Source organism: Fundulus heteroclitus, chromosome 20 (assembly GCF_011125445.2).
Source record: "Fundulus heteroclitus isolate FHET01 chromosome 20, MU-UCD_Fhet_4.1, whole genome shotgun sequence".
NCBI classification, from domain to species: domain Eukaryota; kingdom Metazoa; phylum Chordata; class Actinopteri; order Cyprinodontiformes; family Fundulidae; genus Fundulus; species Fundulus heteroclitus.
The window spans coordinates 32,382,759-32,402,787 of record NC_046380.1 but is presented as its reverse complement, the minus strand read 5'-3'; the positions used below and the strand labels follow the sequence as shown (position 1 = coordinate 32,402,787).

Sequence of the window (20,029 nt, the reverse complement as noted above, 5' to 3'; positions counted from 1 at the left end):
TGAAACAAGGATACACTTTTGCTTATAAGAACGACACATTACGCTGCGAGGTAATATTTTACAACGTGGAAAGCTAAAGCTTTCACCACCCACCATTTTTACTTTGGCAAAAACTGCAGGTCTATTAAGCAGCTGAATGCAGGCTGGCTCCCACAGCAGATAGCCTGACTATTTAGCCAGCTGATACCTGCCTGTTATTCTTTTATTACTTGATAAAGAGCCGAAGAACAACAAAACCATTAACACAGTAATGTAGAATTTATTCTACTTTACAAAAAGCTAAGATGTTTAATTATGCTGTTTTCAAGGTTTTATGTCCTTTTAATGAGAGGGCCAGTAAAGTGTCTGTAAGTTACCCAGCACTGCCAGCCATAGAAATGAACCACACTGGTAAAAAAAAAAAAAAAGAAAAAAAAAAAAGGGGGAATTCAGCAGTTTAGACACATTTTCTAGTCATGGCAACACAGACGTCATGTTGTGGCGCCTAAAAGAACGTCACCCCTCACTCAAGCTGAGATAGTTTTGCTGCTACTTGTAAATTTAGTGCATGCTCTTTTAAATATTTTTGCCATAGTACATTTCTGAAGAAATTATTTTTTTGGGGGGGGGACATTAATATGACCCTAATAATCAACATTTTGATTCATTTTAGCATTATTAGGGACAGTTGTTGCTTTCTTGTTTTAAACAAAAGCATGTTACATATTTGTGTGTATAATGGTGAGGTAAACACTATAAAAACCAGGTATTTTTATCCAAGGTTATCATACCTTGAAGATTTTATACTGGCCCATACTTCCGTACGTTTTTAGCATGTGCTTTTTTTCTAATACCTTACAAGAAATTACTGAATTGTGATTTAAAAAAAAAAAACGTAAAATTATTACAATTATAGCTAAAGATGTTCATGCTCTTTTTTTCCTAATTGCCATATATTCATAAATAATCTTGTTATGAAAGAGAGTAAAACTACATTAGAAAGCAGACTTTACTGATAGTGCAAAACCAATGACGTGCTGCGTTTAGCAATATTTTTCAAGTTAAACTGCATTTTAAACTTTTAGTTGGGAAGAATTTCAATGGAAAGTTAACGTTAAAGGTAAAGATAACATAATAATGCTTCTTCAAACTAATGCCATGACATTGCTTTATGATGTGTCTCTATGTCTGTTTTATTGTCTAAACACAAATAAGAATCACCCGAAGCATCTTTCAATGTCTCAATACAAAAATCTAAATACATTGGGAATTATTTGCTGTTTTGAACGTAATAACTTAATGAACCACTTAATGGCACTAAAAACAAAAAACAAAAAAAAACTGCAGATACGATCATTATTTCAGCACAGAAGCTGCACCTTTAAAACCTCTGGTATTAAAGTAAGACCACTTGAACCAGCCCACAGTCAGAGAAAACAGTAGACATTTCAAATTTGGTTTAAAGTTTGTCACATATTGTCTACTTTATTAAATATCTACGGAGCCTGTCAAGCATCAGCAGGTAAGACAAATAAAACCTTTGCCAAACCGTTCGCTCCGTTTTACCATCCGTTCACTCAGGTTACTCAGTGACATCTGTCCAGAGCTCAGAAGCATGGCCCACGCCTGCGTCATTTTAAAAGTCTCATCTCAGTGTGAAATAATTAAAGTCACATTAAAAGCCGTGAGGTGTACTGATTAAAAAAGGACAGTGTTTTAACTTTATATACGACAACATTTCCACAGAATTGACCTCGCAGGTGTGCCATGCGTCCAAACTCTTGACGGATGTCACTGAGTAATCTGCATGCAGGGATTGGCAAAAATGGACTGCAGAAATTGAGAGCAAAGTTTTGTAAAAAGTTAGTAAACCGTGCACTCGGTTTAGCAATCTGAGCGCCCAGATTGCTAAACCGAGTGCACGGTTTAGTAAAGCGTGAGAACGGATTTCTACCTGTTTTTTTTTTTTTTTTTTAATACCTGCTGACACTTGCTGGACTCCGTACGTATCTGTATTTGCTGCTTTTTAAGAAAAAATAACTTACACGTCTCAATCAACCTTCTGAAAAATACATAAACATATTTCTTGAATGCAAACTATCTCCTTTCAAATTTTATGCTTTTATACATTTCTTTTGACCCATTTAATTTGTTCTCCATTTAAATTCATATTCATTTTGTTATATAATAGGATGTCAATGAAAATGTTAGCTTTTTCTCTTTGTACTAACAGATACACTAACACATCAATTCCTATAAAACTTCGAGAGTCAAAGTGCTTTATTTCTTCATTTTTTTGTATATCTTCTCTAACATCTTAACACGATCAAACCAGAGAGAGTAGACCTCAAGACACTATAAATCTAACACACATGCGCCAACTGGGACATGTTTTAAAAAAATATATATTTTCACATGTTTTGTATTAACAATCAACTTCCCAAAATATCAAACTTTGGCTTCTAAATGTCTAAAAGGAGAGTTTTACCTCGGATTTTATTCCATAACCTTCTCCAAGTTGAACAATACTTACAGGAAGTCTCGGTAAGAAAAAAAAAACCTGAAGGTGAGCAGACATGTTGGTCTGCCCAAGTTTCTGCATGTCTTCAGATCTTCCTATTCTTTCTTCCTCCTCTTGATCCGCTGGGTTTCCATATCCTGGCTTCTCATCATCATTAGAGCCGTCGCAGAAGGTCTCGACCGGCAAACAAATCATCTTTGCTGCCATTTCATCATTGCACGAACCCTTCCTCTGCCTGTATGTTCAGGGCGCTGCCTTTGCTTTCTCACCGGCTTCCCCTGGTCACCCACGACATGAAACGCTCACACATGAGAGTTTCAGGTTGGAGACCCCCTGTGTGACTAAGACAGGGAAGCCCATGCAGGTGTGCCTCGGTGAGTGAGTCACACCTGAAACAGAGATATGGAAAGGTGAGGTGGGCTAATGGAGAGCGTTCTGACTGGGTCTTCCCTCTGACAAAGAGAAGTATCAACAGAATCCCCTGCTTACTGAAAACGGTGCTAAGACCGAAACCAGACATGTTTTCATCTGGCTTTCACTTGTTATAGATTTTAAAGTAACTCGATACAAATGAAAAAAGCATCTAATTTTGTAATGTTTACCCACAGTGGCTATGAGGCACGTAAGAATAGGCTCAGCAGCAGAGGCGGTAAGGAGATATTTGACTCGATTGCATCGGCCGCGTCGCTATTTCATTCACTTCCTTTATCTCCTCCCACCAGTGGAACAGAGAAATCACCCACTGGAGAGCAAAATGTCAGAACGTGTTGCCCATTACCAAGTCGGCGCTTTTATTTTCCATCACAGCACCAGGAAATGTGACGGGCTTTGAGTTGCGCCATAGCAACCGTATCTCCCCTCGCCGACGAGTTTCACTTCCCCACAACTGTTAGACCGGCTTTCTCCTGAACTGATAATACGTTCAGCAGCACGCCAAAGTCCTCATCACTGGTGAACTTGCTCGCAATTTGTCGCCATTCAGTTTCAGAATTTAGGATGTTTTATTGGGAGTTTTCATGCGATAGACCAATACATAGAGCACAACCATGAAATAGACGGAGAAGGATATGTTGTTCTCACAATTCTTGACAAATATAAATCAGAAAAGTGTGATGTGCATTTGTAATCACGCCCCTCTGATCTAATAACTCCCCCTCAAAGAAATCCAGTTTATCTTCACTGCCTTCAGAAGTCACCCCCATTAGTAAACACAGTGCAGATTGTACAGCTTTTCTGTGAAGGCCTCACAGGTGGGGGGGGGGGGGGTGCTTATTGGCACCAATCCAACCATGTCATACTTGAAAACATGCAACCCTAAACCTAAATTGTTTGTAAATTTATGCTCAAATGTCCTCGCTGACCGCTGTAAATAAGCTGTAAATACTGTCCATGTTAGATGTTTCTACCACTTTCTACAGCATTTTAATAATTTCATATTTACTTTGTCCATTCATGTCAGAGCCTTCACGGGAGCCACTAGAACATGGGGAAAAAAGTGAAGTACAACAATATTCTACAAAATGGTAGCCTTTAATTATTATACTGTATTTTAAAAAGCAACTTCTTCCTCTTTTTTAAAAGCCACCGTTAAATGATGTGGTTGTCTGTTTATAACAGCCACCAAGAAAAAGGCTGGAAAAAAACCAGGTTATTTTTACTTTTGCTGCATGAGGCATGTTTCACCCTTTCTTTTTCTTTCACAAAATGACACAGGGTGCCATTCATTCCCTATATAAATGGCGTCTTCAACAAAAAATGTAATATTTTGACATGAAAAAACACAAATTAAGAGGAGAAATTGAACTCCACATCTTGAAAAAGAGAAAAATTGCACTAGAGATCAAGTTGATTCAAAAGGACCTTCAGAGTAAGTACTAATAAACCATTTGACACATAGTATTGCTGACTTTACATAACTATCTCTTATTGCAGGCAAAAGATGACTTGCTGGCTTTTCTTTATAATTTTTTTTAAATAAAACGACAGGAACTAAGCATTATTTGTTTCGTCTTTTTTTAAACATCAAAAAATGGTGTTCCACAATTCTGTCCCGTCCTCTGCCACTAGGTGGTCCAAGTGCACTGGCTGGACAGACTTCTCCATCTCCTCCGCTTATAAAGCCACGATCTAATCCTGTTTACATGAAATAAGCCTGCTCGCGAGCAGGTTCAAGCTTGCGCACATGTTGCTATGACAGCAAGTCCAAGATGAATTTCGAAGAACCAAACGATCCAAGATCATGCCTAATCGCCAACAATCAAATCCAGCTAACTGAGTTAGCGACGTACGAAGAACGGGGCCCTGATGTTCAGGCTTGTGGTGGGATATAAACACCAGCCAGAACAAACAAGCAATATTTCTTTGGTCTATTGCAGAAAAAAAAAGATTCCTGGTAAGGACTACATTTTCTGCAACACTTTGACATCAGCACACCAACCTTTGTTTATCTTAGAGCAGATTCCTCCCCTTATTTTCTCCGATAGCTCCACGCTGGGGTCCGCACAAAACCGCTGGAAGCCCGGCATCTGTACTGAAAAGTCCAGAGTGTGCTCTCTGAGCCAGGTTTCAGGTAAACACACAGAAGCAGCACTTTGTTCACTTTATTAGCCAGAGAAACATTAGGCAGGTATATTGAAGGCAAAGGTGAGTCTCTGTTGCCGAAGCTTCGTAAGCACAGCGGCCTCATTTCCTAGCCTGAATCTTCCGTAGAGCGCTGCTGCACCGCCAACCAAGATCTCAGTGAAGTTGGGGTCGCTGAAGAACGGAGAGAAAAAAAATGCAGAGAGAGAACTGCATGATGTTTAGAAGTTCCTCTAGTGAACAAACAAATCATGAAGACCAAGGAGCACAGCAGACTGGTCAGAAGTGAAGTTTTGGAGAAGTTCGAGTCAGGGTCTGATTATGACGCAACACCAGAAGCTTTGGAAATCTCACAGAGCAATGCTCAGTTCACCATCTGAAAATGGAAAAGGAATGACACAACTGTAAAACTACAAAGCTACGGCTGTCCATGTGAACTGACTGGCCGGGTACCTCTGGAGGAGCTGCAGAGATTGCGGGTTCAGGTGGGATAACTGTTTGGCCTTCAATATAATGGTGTTAAGAAAACCGTGCTTAATGCTGCTTTTCAGAGCTAATGGGAAGATGGGCAAAGGTAAATACAGTTACAATGGAGTTAATTTGATCGAAGTAGATTTAATTGTCCTGTCCAAGTCGAGAACAATATCCGAGTGAGAAACTGTAGCAAGATTGTGACAGTCGCTGTCCCCAGATGCTCCCCTATTCGGTCTGACCCAGTCTGTGCTGCTAGGAAAGGACAACAACGTGAGTCTCTATGTGTGCAAACAAAAGACACGTAGCTGTGGTGGCCGTAAAAGGCAGTTCTACTACATACTGACTCAGTGGGGCTAAGGAGGAATGCACACAAAACTTCAGACTTTTATTTGTAAAAATCTTTTTAAAAGAACATGCATCCTTGTTACGACCAGTTGCCTTGTATGTTTTTTTTTTTCTCCTTTCTGTGTAGTTGCAGCTTCCTGCCTGCCGGCCTTTTTTATATTACATGATTCTGCACTAATCTTTGTTGGTACATATCATTTTAGTAAAATACTATGAATTTGGGTGGTGTAATTAAAAAAAAAAAAAGTATACGAGTACCTTTGCATATTGTTGTGGTTTTGTGGCCTTAAAACTGTGGACACTTGTCACACAAATGTGCAGGATTGATTTTCATGTTTTCTGGTTTTGAGGAGATTCTCTATACTAGTTTTACCTAATCCCATAATTAAAGTTGGATCAAACACTCACATTAACTCTTAGAAATCATGAAAGAATCCTTCAGTTGTCTTGAGTTTTAGTAGAAGAGCTGGCACAGCTATAACGTAGGAGCCTGAGTTAACCTGACTTCTTGTCACCAGCGTTGCTTAAACCGCCAGCAGCTGCTCTTCTTTCAGTATTTGCTTGATTTCTGTAGCTTACTAGACTCTAACCCCCAAATCAACAGCATCTTTATCACTATTATTTGGTGACTTTCTCACCAAGTGTCTCTGAAGTTGATTTTCATCAGAAATCTGTGGTCGTTCTGTACTTGACAAGCTTTCAAATACCTTTGGTGGGGTGGTGGGTCTGTGGTCACACATACAGCACCGGTTTCTTCCATTTCAGCCCATTCTTCAGCGGTTGTGTGTCAATCAGTCAGGCTTTTAATTTTCAGCAAACAGCAGAGGCCAGTTGCTGTTGCCATCTAGTGGTATGAATTATTCATACGATATTCTATTCGAAGTTCTTGATCCCTTTGTGTGTGTGTGAGTGTATGTGTATATATATATGTGTGTGTGTGTGTATATGTGTGTGTGTGTATTTCAAACGTCCTCTCTTCTAGCTGCAATCTCCCCCCAGGTTTTGTTTGGCACAGTTCAGTCTGCTATAGGTCCATCCACTAATTTGTTGCAGAATGTGTCCAAATCGACCTGTGATGAGTTTCTTCATTTCTTTTGTTTACAAAGTGCCGTCTGTGAGAGTATACACAACACGTCTGCTTTGTTAGACCTGCACTTACCCTCTGTTTCTCCTGTTGCTTTCAGTGTGTTTGAGCCAGTGTTACTCTCACAGCTCTCTGATCTAGTCCAGAAGCAGAAACGTACCAACGGTCCTTTCGATTTCATTCTTTCAAGGGTACCTAAATAGGTTTCTCACACAGTAGGGCCATGTTTTCTTCTGTTCTTCAACACTTGCTTGAGTTTAGGGTCTGTTTCAACAGTTTCTAAGCACGCTGTAGTGAGACCGCTAATCAAAAAACCTAATATCGACCCAGTAGTTGTGTCAAATTGCAGACTGGTATCTCATTTCCTTTTTCTTCCTAAAGTTGTGGGAAAGGTTGCTCTCGCACAGCTGCGGTTATTTCTGGATCAGAATCAAATATTTGAAACGTTTCAATCTGGTTTTAGAGCGCTCCATAGCACAGAGTCAGCCTTGATTAAAGTGCAGAACGACATCTTGCTGTCCCTAGACGCTAAAAAACCTGTGCTGCTGGTTATGCTGGGCCTCGCTGCAGCGTTTGATGGACCATCCCGTCCTACTGACTCGCCTGACTCAGCAGGGACCCGCCCTACAGTGGTTCTGGTCATATTTAACTAACAGAACATTCACCGACTGTGTCTCCAAACTCTCCACACACACAGTCCATTCAAGCTTGTCTTGATGACATCAAAACATGGTTATCTTTAAACTTTCTCCGTTTGAATGAGTCCAAAACAGAGTTTATGCTATTTTCTCCCTCAAGTCAACCGAATTTAGCTTTGAACCTCACACGACAGCCATTCCATCAACTTAAAATTCAATAATCAAACTGATTCTGTAGTAAAGGCAAGCTTTATTTAGCTTTGCCTATTAGCTAAAGCCAAATCGTTTCTCACTCGCTTGTGATCTTGAAAAAAAATGAATGCGTTTATTAGCTCATGTTTGGACTATTGCAATGCCTTGCATACTGGACTTAACCAGGGGTCTATATTTGTGTCCATATATTTCTGCAACTCGTGCAGAATGCTGCTGTTCTGCTTCTCCCAAACACAAGTAGGAACACATCATTCCTGTTCTCTCTCTCTATTGGCTCCTGGTTTGGTTCAAAATCATGTTTGTCTTCAGTTCAATCCATTCATCGCCTTGCACCGTCTTACCTGAGTGACATTCTGAGCAACATCTGCTGTTGGTCCCACTGTCGAGGTGTAAAGAGTGGGGCGATCGTACCTTTGCAGTAGCAGGAGTGTTCCCGAACTCTGGAACACCTTTTCCTCTGGCGGGACGCTCCATCATAACCCGCCCTGTTCAAAGCCGGTTTAAAGACCTATCTGTTCAGTTTGGCCTTCTATACATGAGAGTTATGACTCCTTTAAAAAAATTAACTGAATTACAGTAATATATACAGCTGATTTATTTTTTTTACTACTTTTCCTATTTGTTTTTAATTCTGTACAGCACTTTGTTCAATCTGTTGTGATTGTAAAGCGCTTTAGAAATAAAATTTGATTGATTGATTGATATATGAATGAGAATTCAACAGGTTCCCAGTTTTGGGATATTTTAATTTATCGAGACCCACAGAGAGATGTTCTGAATTTAGGACTGTCTTTTTAGTTATTTTTGTCTAATTGAAGGGAGAAGTCAAACCTCGTAAGATCAAATATATAGAGAGATGTTTGCCATTGATTGTTTTATACTTAAAGATTTCTTTTTTTATTACGGCACTAGTGGAATGTTTTTTGTACAGTAGGCTGACAGGAAAGGGGGTACAAGACAGGGAGAGAGACATGCGGCAAAGGACGACAGGTTGGAGTCAAACCTGCGTCAGCCACGTCGAGGGCTAAGGCCTCCATACATGGGTCGTGCGCACTAACCACTGTGCCACCAAAGCACGCTCATACTTAAGATTTCTTAATATTTCATCTCAATATCAGGATGGGACGGTAGAGGTATGCTCCCTTACCCAGCAGAAGACATCAACAGTCCCACAGAGAGCTAAGATAACTAATCAATCATAACCTGCTGTCAGAAATTCTGGAAACTTTGACAAGGATCCCATCATAGCGATGAAAACAAGGCGTTTGATTTGTGCAGGAACAGTTTAAAGTAATAGTTGCACTTTCTGTTCCCCCAACCAACTTCCCCCTACTTCTAGCCCACACACTGCTGTGTTTGTGTGCCAATAGTTTTTGGATCAAAACGTGTCGTTTGATGCTCTAAACCAGGAGGTAGAGGAGCGACACGTAGCTTTGGTGGGCTCCACTTCAAAACGTGCAGACCACGATTGTACTGCAGGAGGGCTCTGCAAACGTTCTGCTGCAATGATCGCATTCGACGCAGCAGAGAAGAAGGTTACAGCAGGGGCGGGGTTTTGATATCTCCCTGAACAATCTGCCGTCAGCTTTTAGTAAATACCAAAGAGACGGGTTGAACAGCTATTATTGTCTGGGAGGCTAAAAATGGACCATAAAGTGATACAGATTCTGATGATTTTACTGTTTTATCCAGGTAAGTTCAATTTATTTTGATTTTTCTTCTTAGAATTACGATTGATGTGCATGTAAATTAAATTAACGCAAAAGGAAATGATTACTGCTCTTGTGTTGTTGCAAAATTCAGAAACCTCTGCTGCTGGAGTTAAAGATGTGAATGAGGGAGACCCGGTTGACATCAACTGCAAGCTTCCAGACACGGGGACCATAGTGTTTTGGTTTAGGGCGGTGGATGGAGCAGAGATGGAATTGATCGGGTCATTCAGCACTAACGGTCAACCGAAAGCACCTAGAGACAACTTCAACAGGGACTTTAGTCTAAAAAAGCAAATGAATGATTTTGTTTTAACGGTGAAGTCCTTCAAGAAAAGGACCGACAGCGGGCTCTACAGCTGTGCTGCTCTAACAGGCGGAAATAAACTAACATTTGGACCAGTAACTCAACTTAGAGGTAAGTTTTTTGATTTTTGTTGCCATCAGATCTTCACAGACAGTTGAATTTTTTGCAGCGAAGCAATTCTCAAATTCTGTTCCTCTTTCTCCATAAGGAAAACCTAAACCAACAACACCACCACCACCACCACCAAGAGATGTCACCACCAGGCAGATGTCGACAACCCCGAAAAACTGTCTTTGCAATGATAAGTCAACAGGTAAACAGTCAAAGCTTCATACAAGTATAAACACAATTATAAACACAATATCGTCTGCAAAGAAATAAGACTGTAAGAAGAAACAGGTGGTAAAAGTAGCTTTTTTTTTTTTTTAGCAGTTCCTTTCATGTTTTGTTCTCCAATCGTGCTGGGCTCACTGGCTGGAGGCTGCGGCCTTCTTCTTCTGCTCCTCATCATCACGGTTTTATACTGTAACAGTAAGTCCATCTGGTGTTTTGCACCCATAGAGACAGCTGTAATGTACATTTATTTGATCTTGAGAGTCAGTAAAATAAAATTTAATTTTTTTTCTATAAAAATAATTAATTACTTTAATTTTAAATGTCTTCTAGATATAAGAACTCGACGATGCCCTCACCATTACAAAAGAAAGTAAGTTGCTCATATTTTCTTTAATTTTTGTATTTTCTTACAATACTGGGGCTGTAACAATACTGGGGAAATGTTATATGCTTTTAGTTTTGTATCTTCAGTCAGCTGTAAAAATGATTTTAAAAGTTCTTGTTCTTGTGAGGGGCGCTTTACATTTTAGCGATCACAATTTTTACTCAAAGCTTTATCTAAGATCTATTAAGACCTTCTCAAATAATATACTAATTGTATATTTATGTTAGTCTTCTTCAGGTATAATCTTTTGTATTAGAAAAATTCAAGAAATGTTTCTAATAAATAGAATAGAATATATATCAATGACAATTTTTAGGATATTTTAGGTTTGATCACAAACAGGAGTACATATGCAATAAATTCCTCCTTTGAAAAAGTTTTTTTCTCTTCATTTGCATTTCTCTTTAGGCCGAGGACGACGGCTCTTGAAAAACAAATGATGACCAACAGGCACATCTGAACTTGATGCAGTAATTTAATTTGCACTTCTACAAAGTGCAGTTATAGTTCCCTTTTTCTCAGAAAAATTTTTCTTTTTTTTTTTTTTAAAAAAGACTTTGCCAGCTTGGGAAAAAAAAAAAACATGTTCAATGCATGCCAGAAAATGTGATCGAAGCTTTTTTCGAATCCTTTTTTTTTGTGGTCGTGCAGTTTTCACTGTGATGGAGATTAATGTAAAAAGTATTTACCGCCATGCTTGCATTTTCTGAAATAATCTGACAAGTGATGAAAAACTTGCCCAATCCAAATGTATTGCTGATGTAACTGAGAATATATAATTTTTATGTTAGTATCGTGTTGTTGTTTTTTTTTAATCAAACTAACCTATGTTTAATTTTCTACACATTTGTTTTCTCCTTTGTGTGGCCCACGTTTCTACTGTACTTCGGGGTGAATTTCCTCTTCTAGTGAAATCAAACTTTACTGTCACACTTAAGCTTCCTGTTTGTGCTTCAAGCTTTTATATAACCGCAGTCCAATTTTCCAGCTTAAATAACACTTTTTTCTGAGATGTAAATGTTTTACTATTAAGGTACAAAAATTAAAATCAATCACATAAAATTACCATTTTGTGTTTATGAATGTTTGCACTTTTTATATCTGTCAGAATGAAACAATACTAATATATATATATATATATATATATATATATATATATATATATATATATATATATATATATATATATATATATATATATATATATATATATATGAAAAATAATTCCACTCAAAAGTCCTGCTTGTGGTGGTGTATTTGTCTCCTTTTGTTTATTCTCCCACACTAAATTTTCCACAGATAAAAACCAACTCCTTAGGATCTGTGTCACTCATTCAGAGAACCTTGGGCGAAATTACAATATTAGATCCAAAAGACATTCACTTCAAGACCCCCTGAAGTCAAAAAGAAGCCGGATGCTTCAACAGCATGCAGAAAAACCCGAAAATTAGGAAAAGAGAGCAATATTTATAGATTGTCTTCCATATTGCTTTTATACACACTTCCCATTTCTTCCGTCTACAGCGATTCTCAAACGGTAAGGCATTTTACTTTGGCTTAAATTAATTTATTTGGCACAAAGGATGGCAAACGTAATGGTTCTAGGTTTACATTTTCTTTAATATGATTTTTTTTGGTTAGAAAAAGAAAGCAACCCTCTGTATATTATACAGTGTTCATCTTAAAAGAGAAGAAAAACTTTTTTTTTTTTTTTTTACAGCATAGAAACGATAGCACTTCACAGATCTCGTAAACGTATCAGTTCGCTAAGTACACTTGTGAATGCCAAGAAGGGTTGATTTCTTTTCTTCTTTTTTTTTTCAAAATAAGGAAACATACCAAAAGACCCTTCTCTATACAGCTATGTCTCTGCAGAAAACAAATGAAGCATTTGCAAAAAAGAGATACAGAAATAAGCTCAACACCTCCTGGAAATCCTCCACATGATCACGTAAACGATGCACTGTTTAAAACATACGCACACAAAGCTGTACACTAGTGTCTCCATGGCATATAACCACAACTTGATAGAAAACTTGGCTTTTTTTTTTTTTTCCTGTGTACATCAAGATTGCACATACATCCCAACACAAAACACTCACTCCGTAGTGCTCCCACACGGTCTAAGCTTGCGCAACCGTTGCACCGTGGTGCTCAGGTGTCACACCAGCTGAGATGCAGGACTTTAAGGTTAAAGGTTGTTTTTTTTTCCACACAGTCTTTCTTCATCCTTTCTTTCTTTGTCTCTTATCTCGTTAGACCCCATTTTTTTTATGTGAAAAGTCTTTTCAGTTCATTTTTTTTTTGTTTTTCAAAGACAGAAACCAAGGGTTTGCCATCTTTGGATGGAAAATTTAGAAAGAAGTTGGGTGCTCGCAGACACGTTTGTATGTGTGTGTTTTATGAGTAAGTGTTTCAAGGTTGTGTGCTAAGTCTGTCGGTCAAACTACTATACATTCTTGATGGGTTAGAAAAATAGAATCAGTATCCAAAAGCAGCTCCCCTCACGATGCATCCCCGTGGCCTGGAGAAGGAATTACATTCGCCACCTGTGATGGGTGGAACAGTCCGTCAGTGCACATCGATCACCGGGGGGGGGGAAATAACGGCACCACGACGACGGAAACACACCTTAGCAAGTGAACTAGCTCTTGCTTCCCTTTGTCGTAGATGTGGCCACGACATCCGAGCTCAGCTGAGCCGAGAGCATGTCAGCGGCAGATGTTCCCGCGGCAGCTTGTGTCTCTTGTTTCTGCATGGAAGTTGTTGAGAAAGCATGAAAAAAAAAAAAAAAAAAAAAAAAAAAAAAAGGAGCACACATTTTTGTATGCAAAAACTTTACAGATGCCCTCGTTCACAGAGACCATGTGTTAGCCCGCTTTTGGCTGCTAAAACTTGCACATGGTTTGAACCTGCCGTCTGCTCTGTCCTAGTTGCTCGGGCACGAAAGCAAATAGCGCTAGCGACATCCAGGCGCCAAACAAGGTGAGGTAGGTGTGATATATTTGCAAAGCCTCTGCAAATGTTTGCCTTAAGATGGTAGCCATCCATGCACAATAATAATAATAACAACAATTAAAAAATAATAATATTTTGCCAAAAAGACTACAGAAAGAGAATAAAAAGATGATTTCTTAAATAACGTACCAAATACTTCATACGGAGAACTCATTTATGGAGCCACTTTTAAATCAATAGGAAATTAAGATGTTTTACATTCTTAGCTACATGATGCAAAAGATGTTTTGTAAGATTAACCATAATAATTATAAAAATGTCATTACTGGAGTTTTAAAAAAGAAAGTATTAGATTCTACAATTATGTCATTTTCAATTAAAAATAGAAGCGTGTGTATGGGTGTCTGGCTACCTAAGGCCTCACGATTAAGAGAAACATTGCCATTCGCCAGCAGATATGGCTCTCGTCCATCAATTTCATTTAAAATGCCATTTGAAAACTGCAATAGCTTCCTATAAAAACTGTTTTTAATTTTTGCCTTATCTAGGCTAACTGAATATGTCACCGTGGTTACACCTGTTTGTTCTCTAATATGGCCAGTGGGTCTTTATGGGGATGTCTTTGCAAAAACCCTGTAGATCATGTTTTTAGGTTTAAATAAAGAAATAGATAATAAAATAAAAATAAAAGCCATGCAGAAGCGTGCTCTTGCTCTTCCTTTTCTCCTAAATCTAACCCTAATGGGTCTTTGACAATCAGATGCTTTCTGCCCCAGCTGAAGGCCTTCTTTAGCAGCAGCTTTGTGATGTAGACCTATGCACAAACTCTAGCGTGCTTTGTTGTGCAATTTCAACTGGTTTTGCTGATGTGAGCCCGTGAAAGTCATTCTGTGCAAATTCAGCTTAATGTCGGCCTTCGTGCATCAAACATTTTGCTTACTTTAGCCTTAGACTTGGACTTGCTCTTGCCCTGTAACAAAGTTGACAGACTCATCACGTCCACACTGCTCCTAGTGAGACATCTCCGTGCAACAGTACTAATAAAATCTGGCCATCGTCCAGTGGCAGTTTTTTTATGACTACTCATATTACGTCTATACGGTTTTACTCATGGAGCAGTCTTGGATTATATTCATGGATATGTTTGTGTTTTACCTTCGGCTTGTCGGTTTTAGACTTGGGTTTTGGGTCAGCTTGGATCAGCGTATCAGCCAGGGAGTCCAAAACAGGACCAGCCATTGGCTGAAATTATAATAAAAAAAATAATAATCTTAAATCAGTTACAAGCTTAAACAAGATAAACAATACCTTGTGAATAAATTCAGCTGAATTGACAGAAAGGATGCATGAAGTTTAGAAGAAAGACGTGCGATCAGGTAGCTACCTTCAGCGGCTCTGAGTCCAGCACAGGGGGCTCCAGCTTTGCTGTGGAAGTGACGACCGGTACAGGAGGAGCTGCAGAGAAGTCCCCAGACAGCAGGTCCAAGGCCGCCTGGTCATCCATAGCCTTCTGCACAGTAGAGAAGAAAAAGCAGAGAGTCAAAATCTTTCTATATCTATCAAAATGTGACGTCTTTTTATTTTAGAATTCATATTTAATATTTCTTTTACCTCTGGTTTTGCTGCTGCTTTGTCCATTGGTCGTTTCTTTAAAATTGAATAAATGCACAAAAGACACAAAGTGAGCAATTTTGTCCCACACACCATGAAACAACGACACAGATTATATCATTACGGGCTGGATGGCTGAGAGCCCACACGGAAATAAATAAAAGGGATGGTGTGGATTTTTTTAAGTGATGTTCTGTGAAGACATAATCGGTAACAGCTCTTTCACCTGAAGCAGAAAAATGTCAAATCACAGTTACGTCTGGAGAAAAGTGAACAAATCCTCAGAGTGGTGAGAAACTAAACAGCTATTAGCAATTCAAAACAACTAACTCAACCTGAAAACGTCTATACAATGTCTACATCCACCCTATAACAGCAAATATTAAACATCATGACTAGAGTATAAATTGGATTTTTTGATGAGCTGTCATTACGAGCTACAGAATCTCTACAAGACTCAAAGCCGCCCCAATACATGAACTTTTAAAAAATATTCTCAATTACAGAAGCTCCACTCATCCATCCGTCCGTCCGTCATCTATACCAGCTTGTCTCTGCAGGCTCACTGGGGGGCGCTGGTGCCCATCTCCAGGAATAATTGGCTTTGGACAGGGATAGTTAATGTCCACTAATAGTGTTGCCTCCCATGGTTATAAACACTGTCAGCTCGTTATCTGAAGTCTGTCAAGGCTGCATGAAGCTAAAACAGGGCGTGGCTCTTAGCCAATATCACATCTTTCTGCTGAGGGAACCATGACTGGTTTATCTACACAGAACCTCACTTAAAAAAAAATAAAAAAATCTATTTGAGCCGTACAACTGTGTCCTTATTGTGCCGTTAGTTTCAAGACAACATTTATTACGTGCACTTTGCATCATTTCACCTTGAGTTCTTCCTCAGTCGGCCGATACTCCGGAGGCAGAGAGTCGTCCCTTTCTCCCATCTTGATCAACTTCTCTTCGACAAGCTTTTTCTCCTGCAACGAACAAACGGGCACAGGTGAAGGAAGCCGACGCCGACCCCGTCCTCGGAGAGTTTCAGAACTCGCTGGAGAGCTACCTTGACAACGTCTTTGGCAGGAAGCGGGGCGGGCTGCGGCGCAGGGGTGATATCCTTTAAAGAGTCGGATAGAAGATCGAGGGCGTTGTCCGCTTCTGCTGGCAGCTGAGCCCAAAAAGAGAAAGAAAACCGGGGGAGAAAAAAAAAAAAAGAAATTTGTTTTAAACTGCTGGACACTGGGAAGTCTAAGAGGGGCTTAGCTTGTCTTTACCGGCATGTCGGTATAGATAGCACAAGGGGTTGGAACACAAGGGGCAGACTTGACGGACGGAGCTGCAGAGGAGGCGACGAAGTCTCCCGCCAAGGCATCCAGGGCGGCGTCACCCGGCTGAGAAGGATGGAGAAGCATACGCTTTACCAAAGAGAGCAGACTTCTGGTTATTTCTAGTCACTCTGTGCTGACGCGTACCTGCGCCGGAGGGGCCGACGGGGCGCCGACAGGAGCCTGGCTGACAGGAGCTGGAGAGGAGGTCATGAAGTCCGACAAAATGTCCAGAGCCTCACTGGTTCCCATGGTGGGCTGGTGAAAAAAAAGAAAAAAAAAAAAAAAGAAATTTTATCCAGGAAACACATTGCTTTAAAAAGAGGTAGTATCCCAAAATCAGGTTAGTGAAAAAAATAAAAACCGACAGCTGAATCTGTGAAATCTTCCTGGTCTCACCTCGGGTTTGGGAGCAGGCAGTTTCTCCAGCTCCTCCTTGTTAAACCTGTAGTCCGGAGGCAGCGTGTCGTCTCTGTCGCCCACACGCACACCCTCCTCTTTCTCCACTTTGCCCACCTGTAAGGAAAAAAAACAGACAAATGGATCTATTCATTTCTTAATCCAGTTTAGCTTCTCACGATGTGCATGACAATAAAGCCCAATTCTGGTTTACGTCACACGTTCAAACGTCATTCAGAAAAACGGCGTGTGTGTGGATCAGCGCGCCCTTTACCGAGACAATGTCCTCCGGCCGGAGTTTGGGGGATTCGGGCTTGGGTTTGTCCTGTGGCAGCGTGTCGCTAAGAGCACTGAGAGCGTCCAGAGAGAGGGAGTCCCCCTGAGAAGGAAGGATAGTTAAATGACACCTCTAAAATGGAAATGATATCTGTAAAAATACAGAGAGATTATTAAAAGACTTAAAGGACGGAAATGAAGGACAATAGGTTTTGTGCCGTCATCGTTACCTTTAGAGTTTCAGGTTTCATTTTGATAACCTGGGGCTTTTGCTCCACTGGACAAACCGTCTTCTGCAAAGCATTAAAAAACACAACAACACGCAGATAAACACTAAAGCACCAGCAGTCTGAACAATTATAAAAACATTTCAAAAGAAAGCTATGAGGGAAATCGATACTGCTGGGATCTTTGAAAGGAGCCACATTTTGCAATTTGAGGGGACAAGAAAGTTTAAAGACATTTCGGTGAGCCCCATGAGCAAGGCATTCTTAAACGATCAGTATCAGCATTCCTGATCCCCGCTGTCACGCTCTATGTGAATACATCCACTGCAGCATCAGTGAGCTGCGCAGCCCCGCTCTCTGCAACCAGTTTTTAAAATCCATGCTTTGTTTTCATGCCTACACCTTGCAAAAGTGTATCATAGACCACACACAATATTTTGCTGATGGAAAACAATATTTTGTTAGACTAGATGGCGTAATCAATCTAAGTGTTTAATCCTTTACAATGACGGTCGCAGTGAAAGAGAGACTGTGTTGGCAGCTGCAGCTGCTGGTCTGTCGCTGTAGGGAGGGAGACCTCACAATCCCCAGAACAGTCTTGGTCCTCATTCCTACTAAAAAGTTTTTACACTACTTGCTTTTTTGCTATATTAAAAAGAACCATAATTGTATCTTTTAGGACAAATAAAGAGCAAACTTCTATAAGAAGAGAATTTAAAAATATTCTTTAAAAAAAAAAAGCATTCCACATTTCTGCCAGAGAAAAGAATGCCAGCATAGGCCTCTTTTGGTTTATTTATCTTTAAGATTGAATGCTTGTCTCTAGTAGGAAAAAAAAAAGTAGTGGTTCACCTCTGGAGATTTCTTTGTGGGAGGAGGAGCGGGCGCTTGGACTCCAGAAGCTTTAGATGGAGCTACAAAATCAAGAACATCCAAAGCTGCCAAATCCTCCACTTTTGTCTAAAAACAGAAAAACAACAGATTAGAAAATTCTGTATTTTAAAGGTTTCTGGAAAAAAGTATTCTAGATCAATAAGATGAAAAAAAAAAAAAGATTTTTCCTTAGTCAGTTAAATGTTAAAAAAAAAAAAAAACACAGGAATAAAAAGTCATTATTTGTGGAAATGCCTTTGGTGGTGTGAGGACAGGAGTGGCAGTCATTACTCTATTCCCAGCTTAGACTGAAAGCTCATTTTTAGAAATCAGTGCAGCTGAAGGTTGAAAATTTTGTTTTTGTTTTGAATGAAGGTTATTTCACCTTTATGCCTCTGCTAACATGTCTTAAAAGTTCATTAGGAATGCAGTCCATCCATCCATTATCCGAACCCGCTTATCCATGCAATGTCACGGGGGGCTGTAGCCCATCTCCAGCGGTCAATAGGCGGGAGGCGGTACACCCTGGACAGGTGGTCAGGCCATTACAGGGCAGCACAGAAACACAGGACAAGCTACCACACACTCACACCTAAGGGCAATTTAGACTAGCCAATTAACAGTCATGGTTTAGACTGTGGGAAGAAGCCGGAGTACCCGGAGAGAACCCACACATGTCCAGGGAGAACATGCACACTCCATGCCGAAGGACCCCAGGCCGGATTAGAACCCAGGACTTTCTTACTGCAATACAAACTGTGCAGCCTGTCTAATCTATACAAATCTTATTTATATGCAAACATATGCATACTTTGCTTTCCAGCGAACACATTTAATATATCAGGATTTATTTTATGATAACAATTTTACCTGTAAATACTTTATTTAGATCAACTTCCTTTAGAGTCTGCTGGTTTATATTGGGGCAAAAAAAAAGCAAAACCTGCCACTAGGACAACCCTATTATCAGGATCGGTTTGAAAAAAATAATGAAAAGCTTTGAAAGTCTTTTTAAGTCTGTGGCCTTGTTTATTGCCAGACCGCTGAGTCGGTCCACCTGTAATCTATGGCGTACCGGATCTGGAGGCGCTGAGGGTTTCAGAACTGAAGACTGGACAGTAGCAGCTGAGGAGGAGGATGTGAAGCCTTCAGACAGGAAGTCCAGAGCATCGCCGGTCCCAATGGTGGGCTAGAGAGGGACGGAGAGAAGAGTCAATCAGCTGATGTGACACTGATACGTTAATGTCTCAAGTTCCTAAAAATTATCATGAACAGGCATTTTACTTTGAAGTTCTTTAGATTAAATTAGTTTCTGTCTGACCTCAGGTTTTGGAGCAGGCAGTTTTTTGAGCTCCTCTTCGTTAAACCTATAGCCTGGGGGAAGTGTGTCCTCCCTCTCTCCCACTCGCACACCTTTTTCCTGCTTAACGTTGCCTTCCTGTAAAAGTTAAAAATGCCAAGATAACATAAGCAACAGCGAGATTTTGTGCTTAAAGTCAGTGCATAGGCAAACTTTCTGCAAAGCGTTCAATAGCTGAGCGCCCCGCTCAGTGGTTCGCGCTCCTACCGAAACAATTTCCTCTGGCTTGAGTTTGGGAGATTCTGCTTTGGGTTTTTCTTCTGGCAGCGTGTCAACAAGAGCACTAAGAGCATCCAGAGACATGGGGTCGCCCTGAGGAGAGAAGAGAAAAGCTGTTGATCCAACTGGGACAATCAATTCTCACTTAACATGTAGAATCAAAGGTTCTCCTGAGGAAATGTGAAGTAAAAGATAAAGTCATTTCTGGTACTG

At 40.0% G+C, this 20,029-nt stretch overlaps 2 protein-coding genes across 3 annotated transcripts in view; one reads left to right on the top strand and one right to left on the bottom strand.

The window, feature by feature from the left end:
- The first annotated feature begins 9,151 nt into the window (after positions 1-9,151).
- On the top strand, positions 9,152-11,361 carry cd8a (CD8a molecule). Of its 2 annotated transcripts, none has more exons than XM_021320587.2 (6): positions 9,152-9,526; positions 9,638-9,961; positions 10,059-10,163; positions 10,283-10,381; positions 10,517-10,556; positions 10,980-11,361. In XM_021320587.2, the coding sequence occupies exons 1-6, from the start codon at positions 9,478-9,480 to the stop codon at positions 11,029-11,031; spliced, it is 669 nt and encodes a 222-aa protein (XP_021176262.2). In that variant the 5' UTR covers positions 9,152-9,477; the 3' UTR covers positions 11,032-11,361. The 2 variants fall into 2 exon arrangements, with proteins under 2 accessions (XP_021176262.2, XP_021176261.2); XM_021320586.2 differs by having other exon boundaries at positions 9,153-9,526; positions 10,280-10,381.
- Positions 11,362-11,814: 453 nt separating this feature from the next.
- Positions 11,815-20,029, bottom strand: part of cast (calpastatin) — a gene marked incomplete in the record, with an annotated part of 82,460 nt that continues 74,245 nt past the window's right edge. The window contains 17 exon segments of the mRNA XM_036151846.1: positions 11,815-13,120; positions 13,203-13,323; positions 14,470-14,499; positions 14,685-14,771; positions 14,914-15,039; positions 15,141-15,176; positions 16,025-16,117; positions 16,201-16,305; positions 16,412-16,528; positions 16,610-16,720; positions 16,862-16,978; positions 17,136-17,240; positions 17,368-17,430; positions 18,217-18,324; positions 19,313-19,426; positions 19,559-19,675; positions 19,805-19,909. Coding sequence (XP_036007739.1) covers positions 13,216-13,323; positions 14,470-14,499; positions 14,685-14,771; positions 14,914-15,039; positions 15,141-15,176; positions 16,025-16,117; positions 16,201-16,305; positions 16,412-16,528; positions 16,610-16,720; positions 16,862-16,978; positions 17,136-17,240; positions 17,368-17,430; positions 18,217-18,324; positions 19,313-19,426; positions 19,559-19,675; positions 19,805-19,909 — 1,542 coding nt within the window.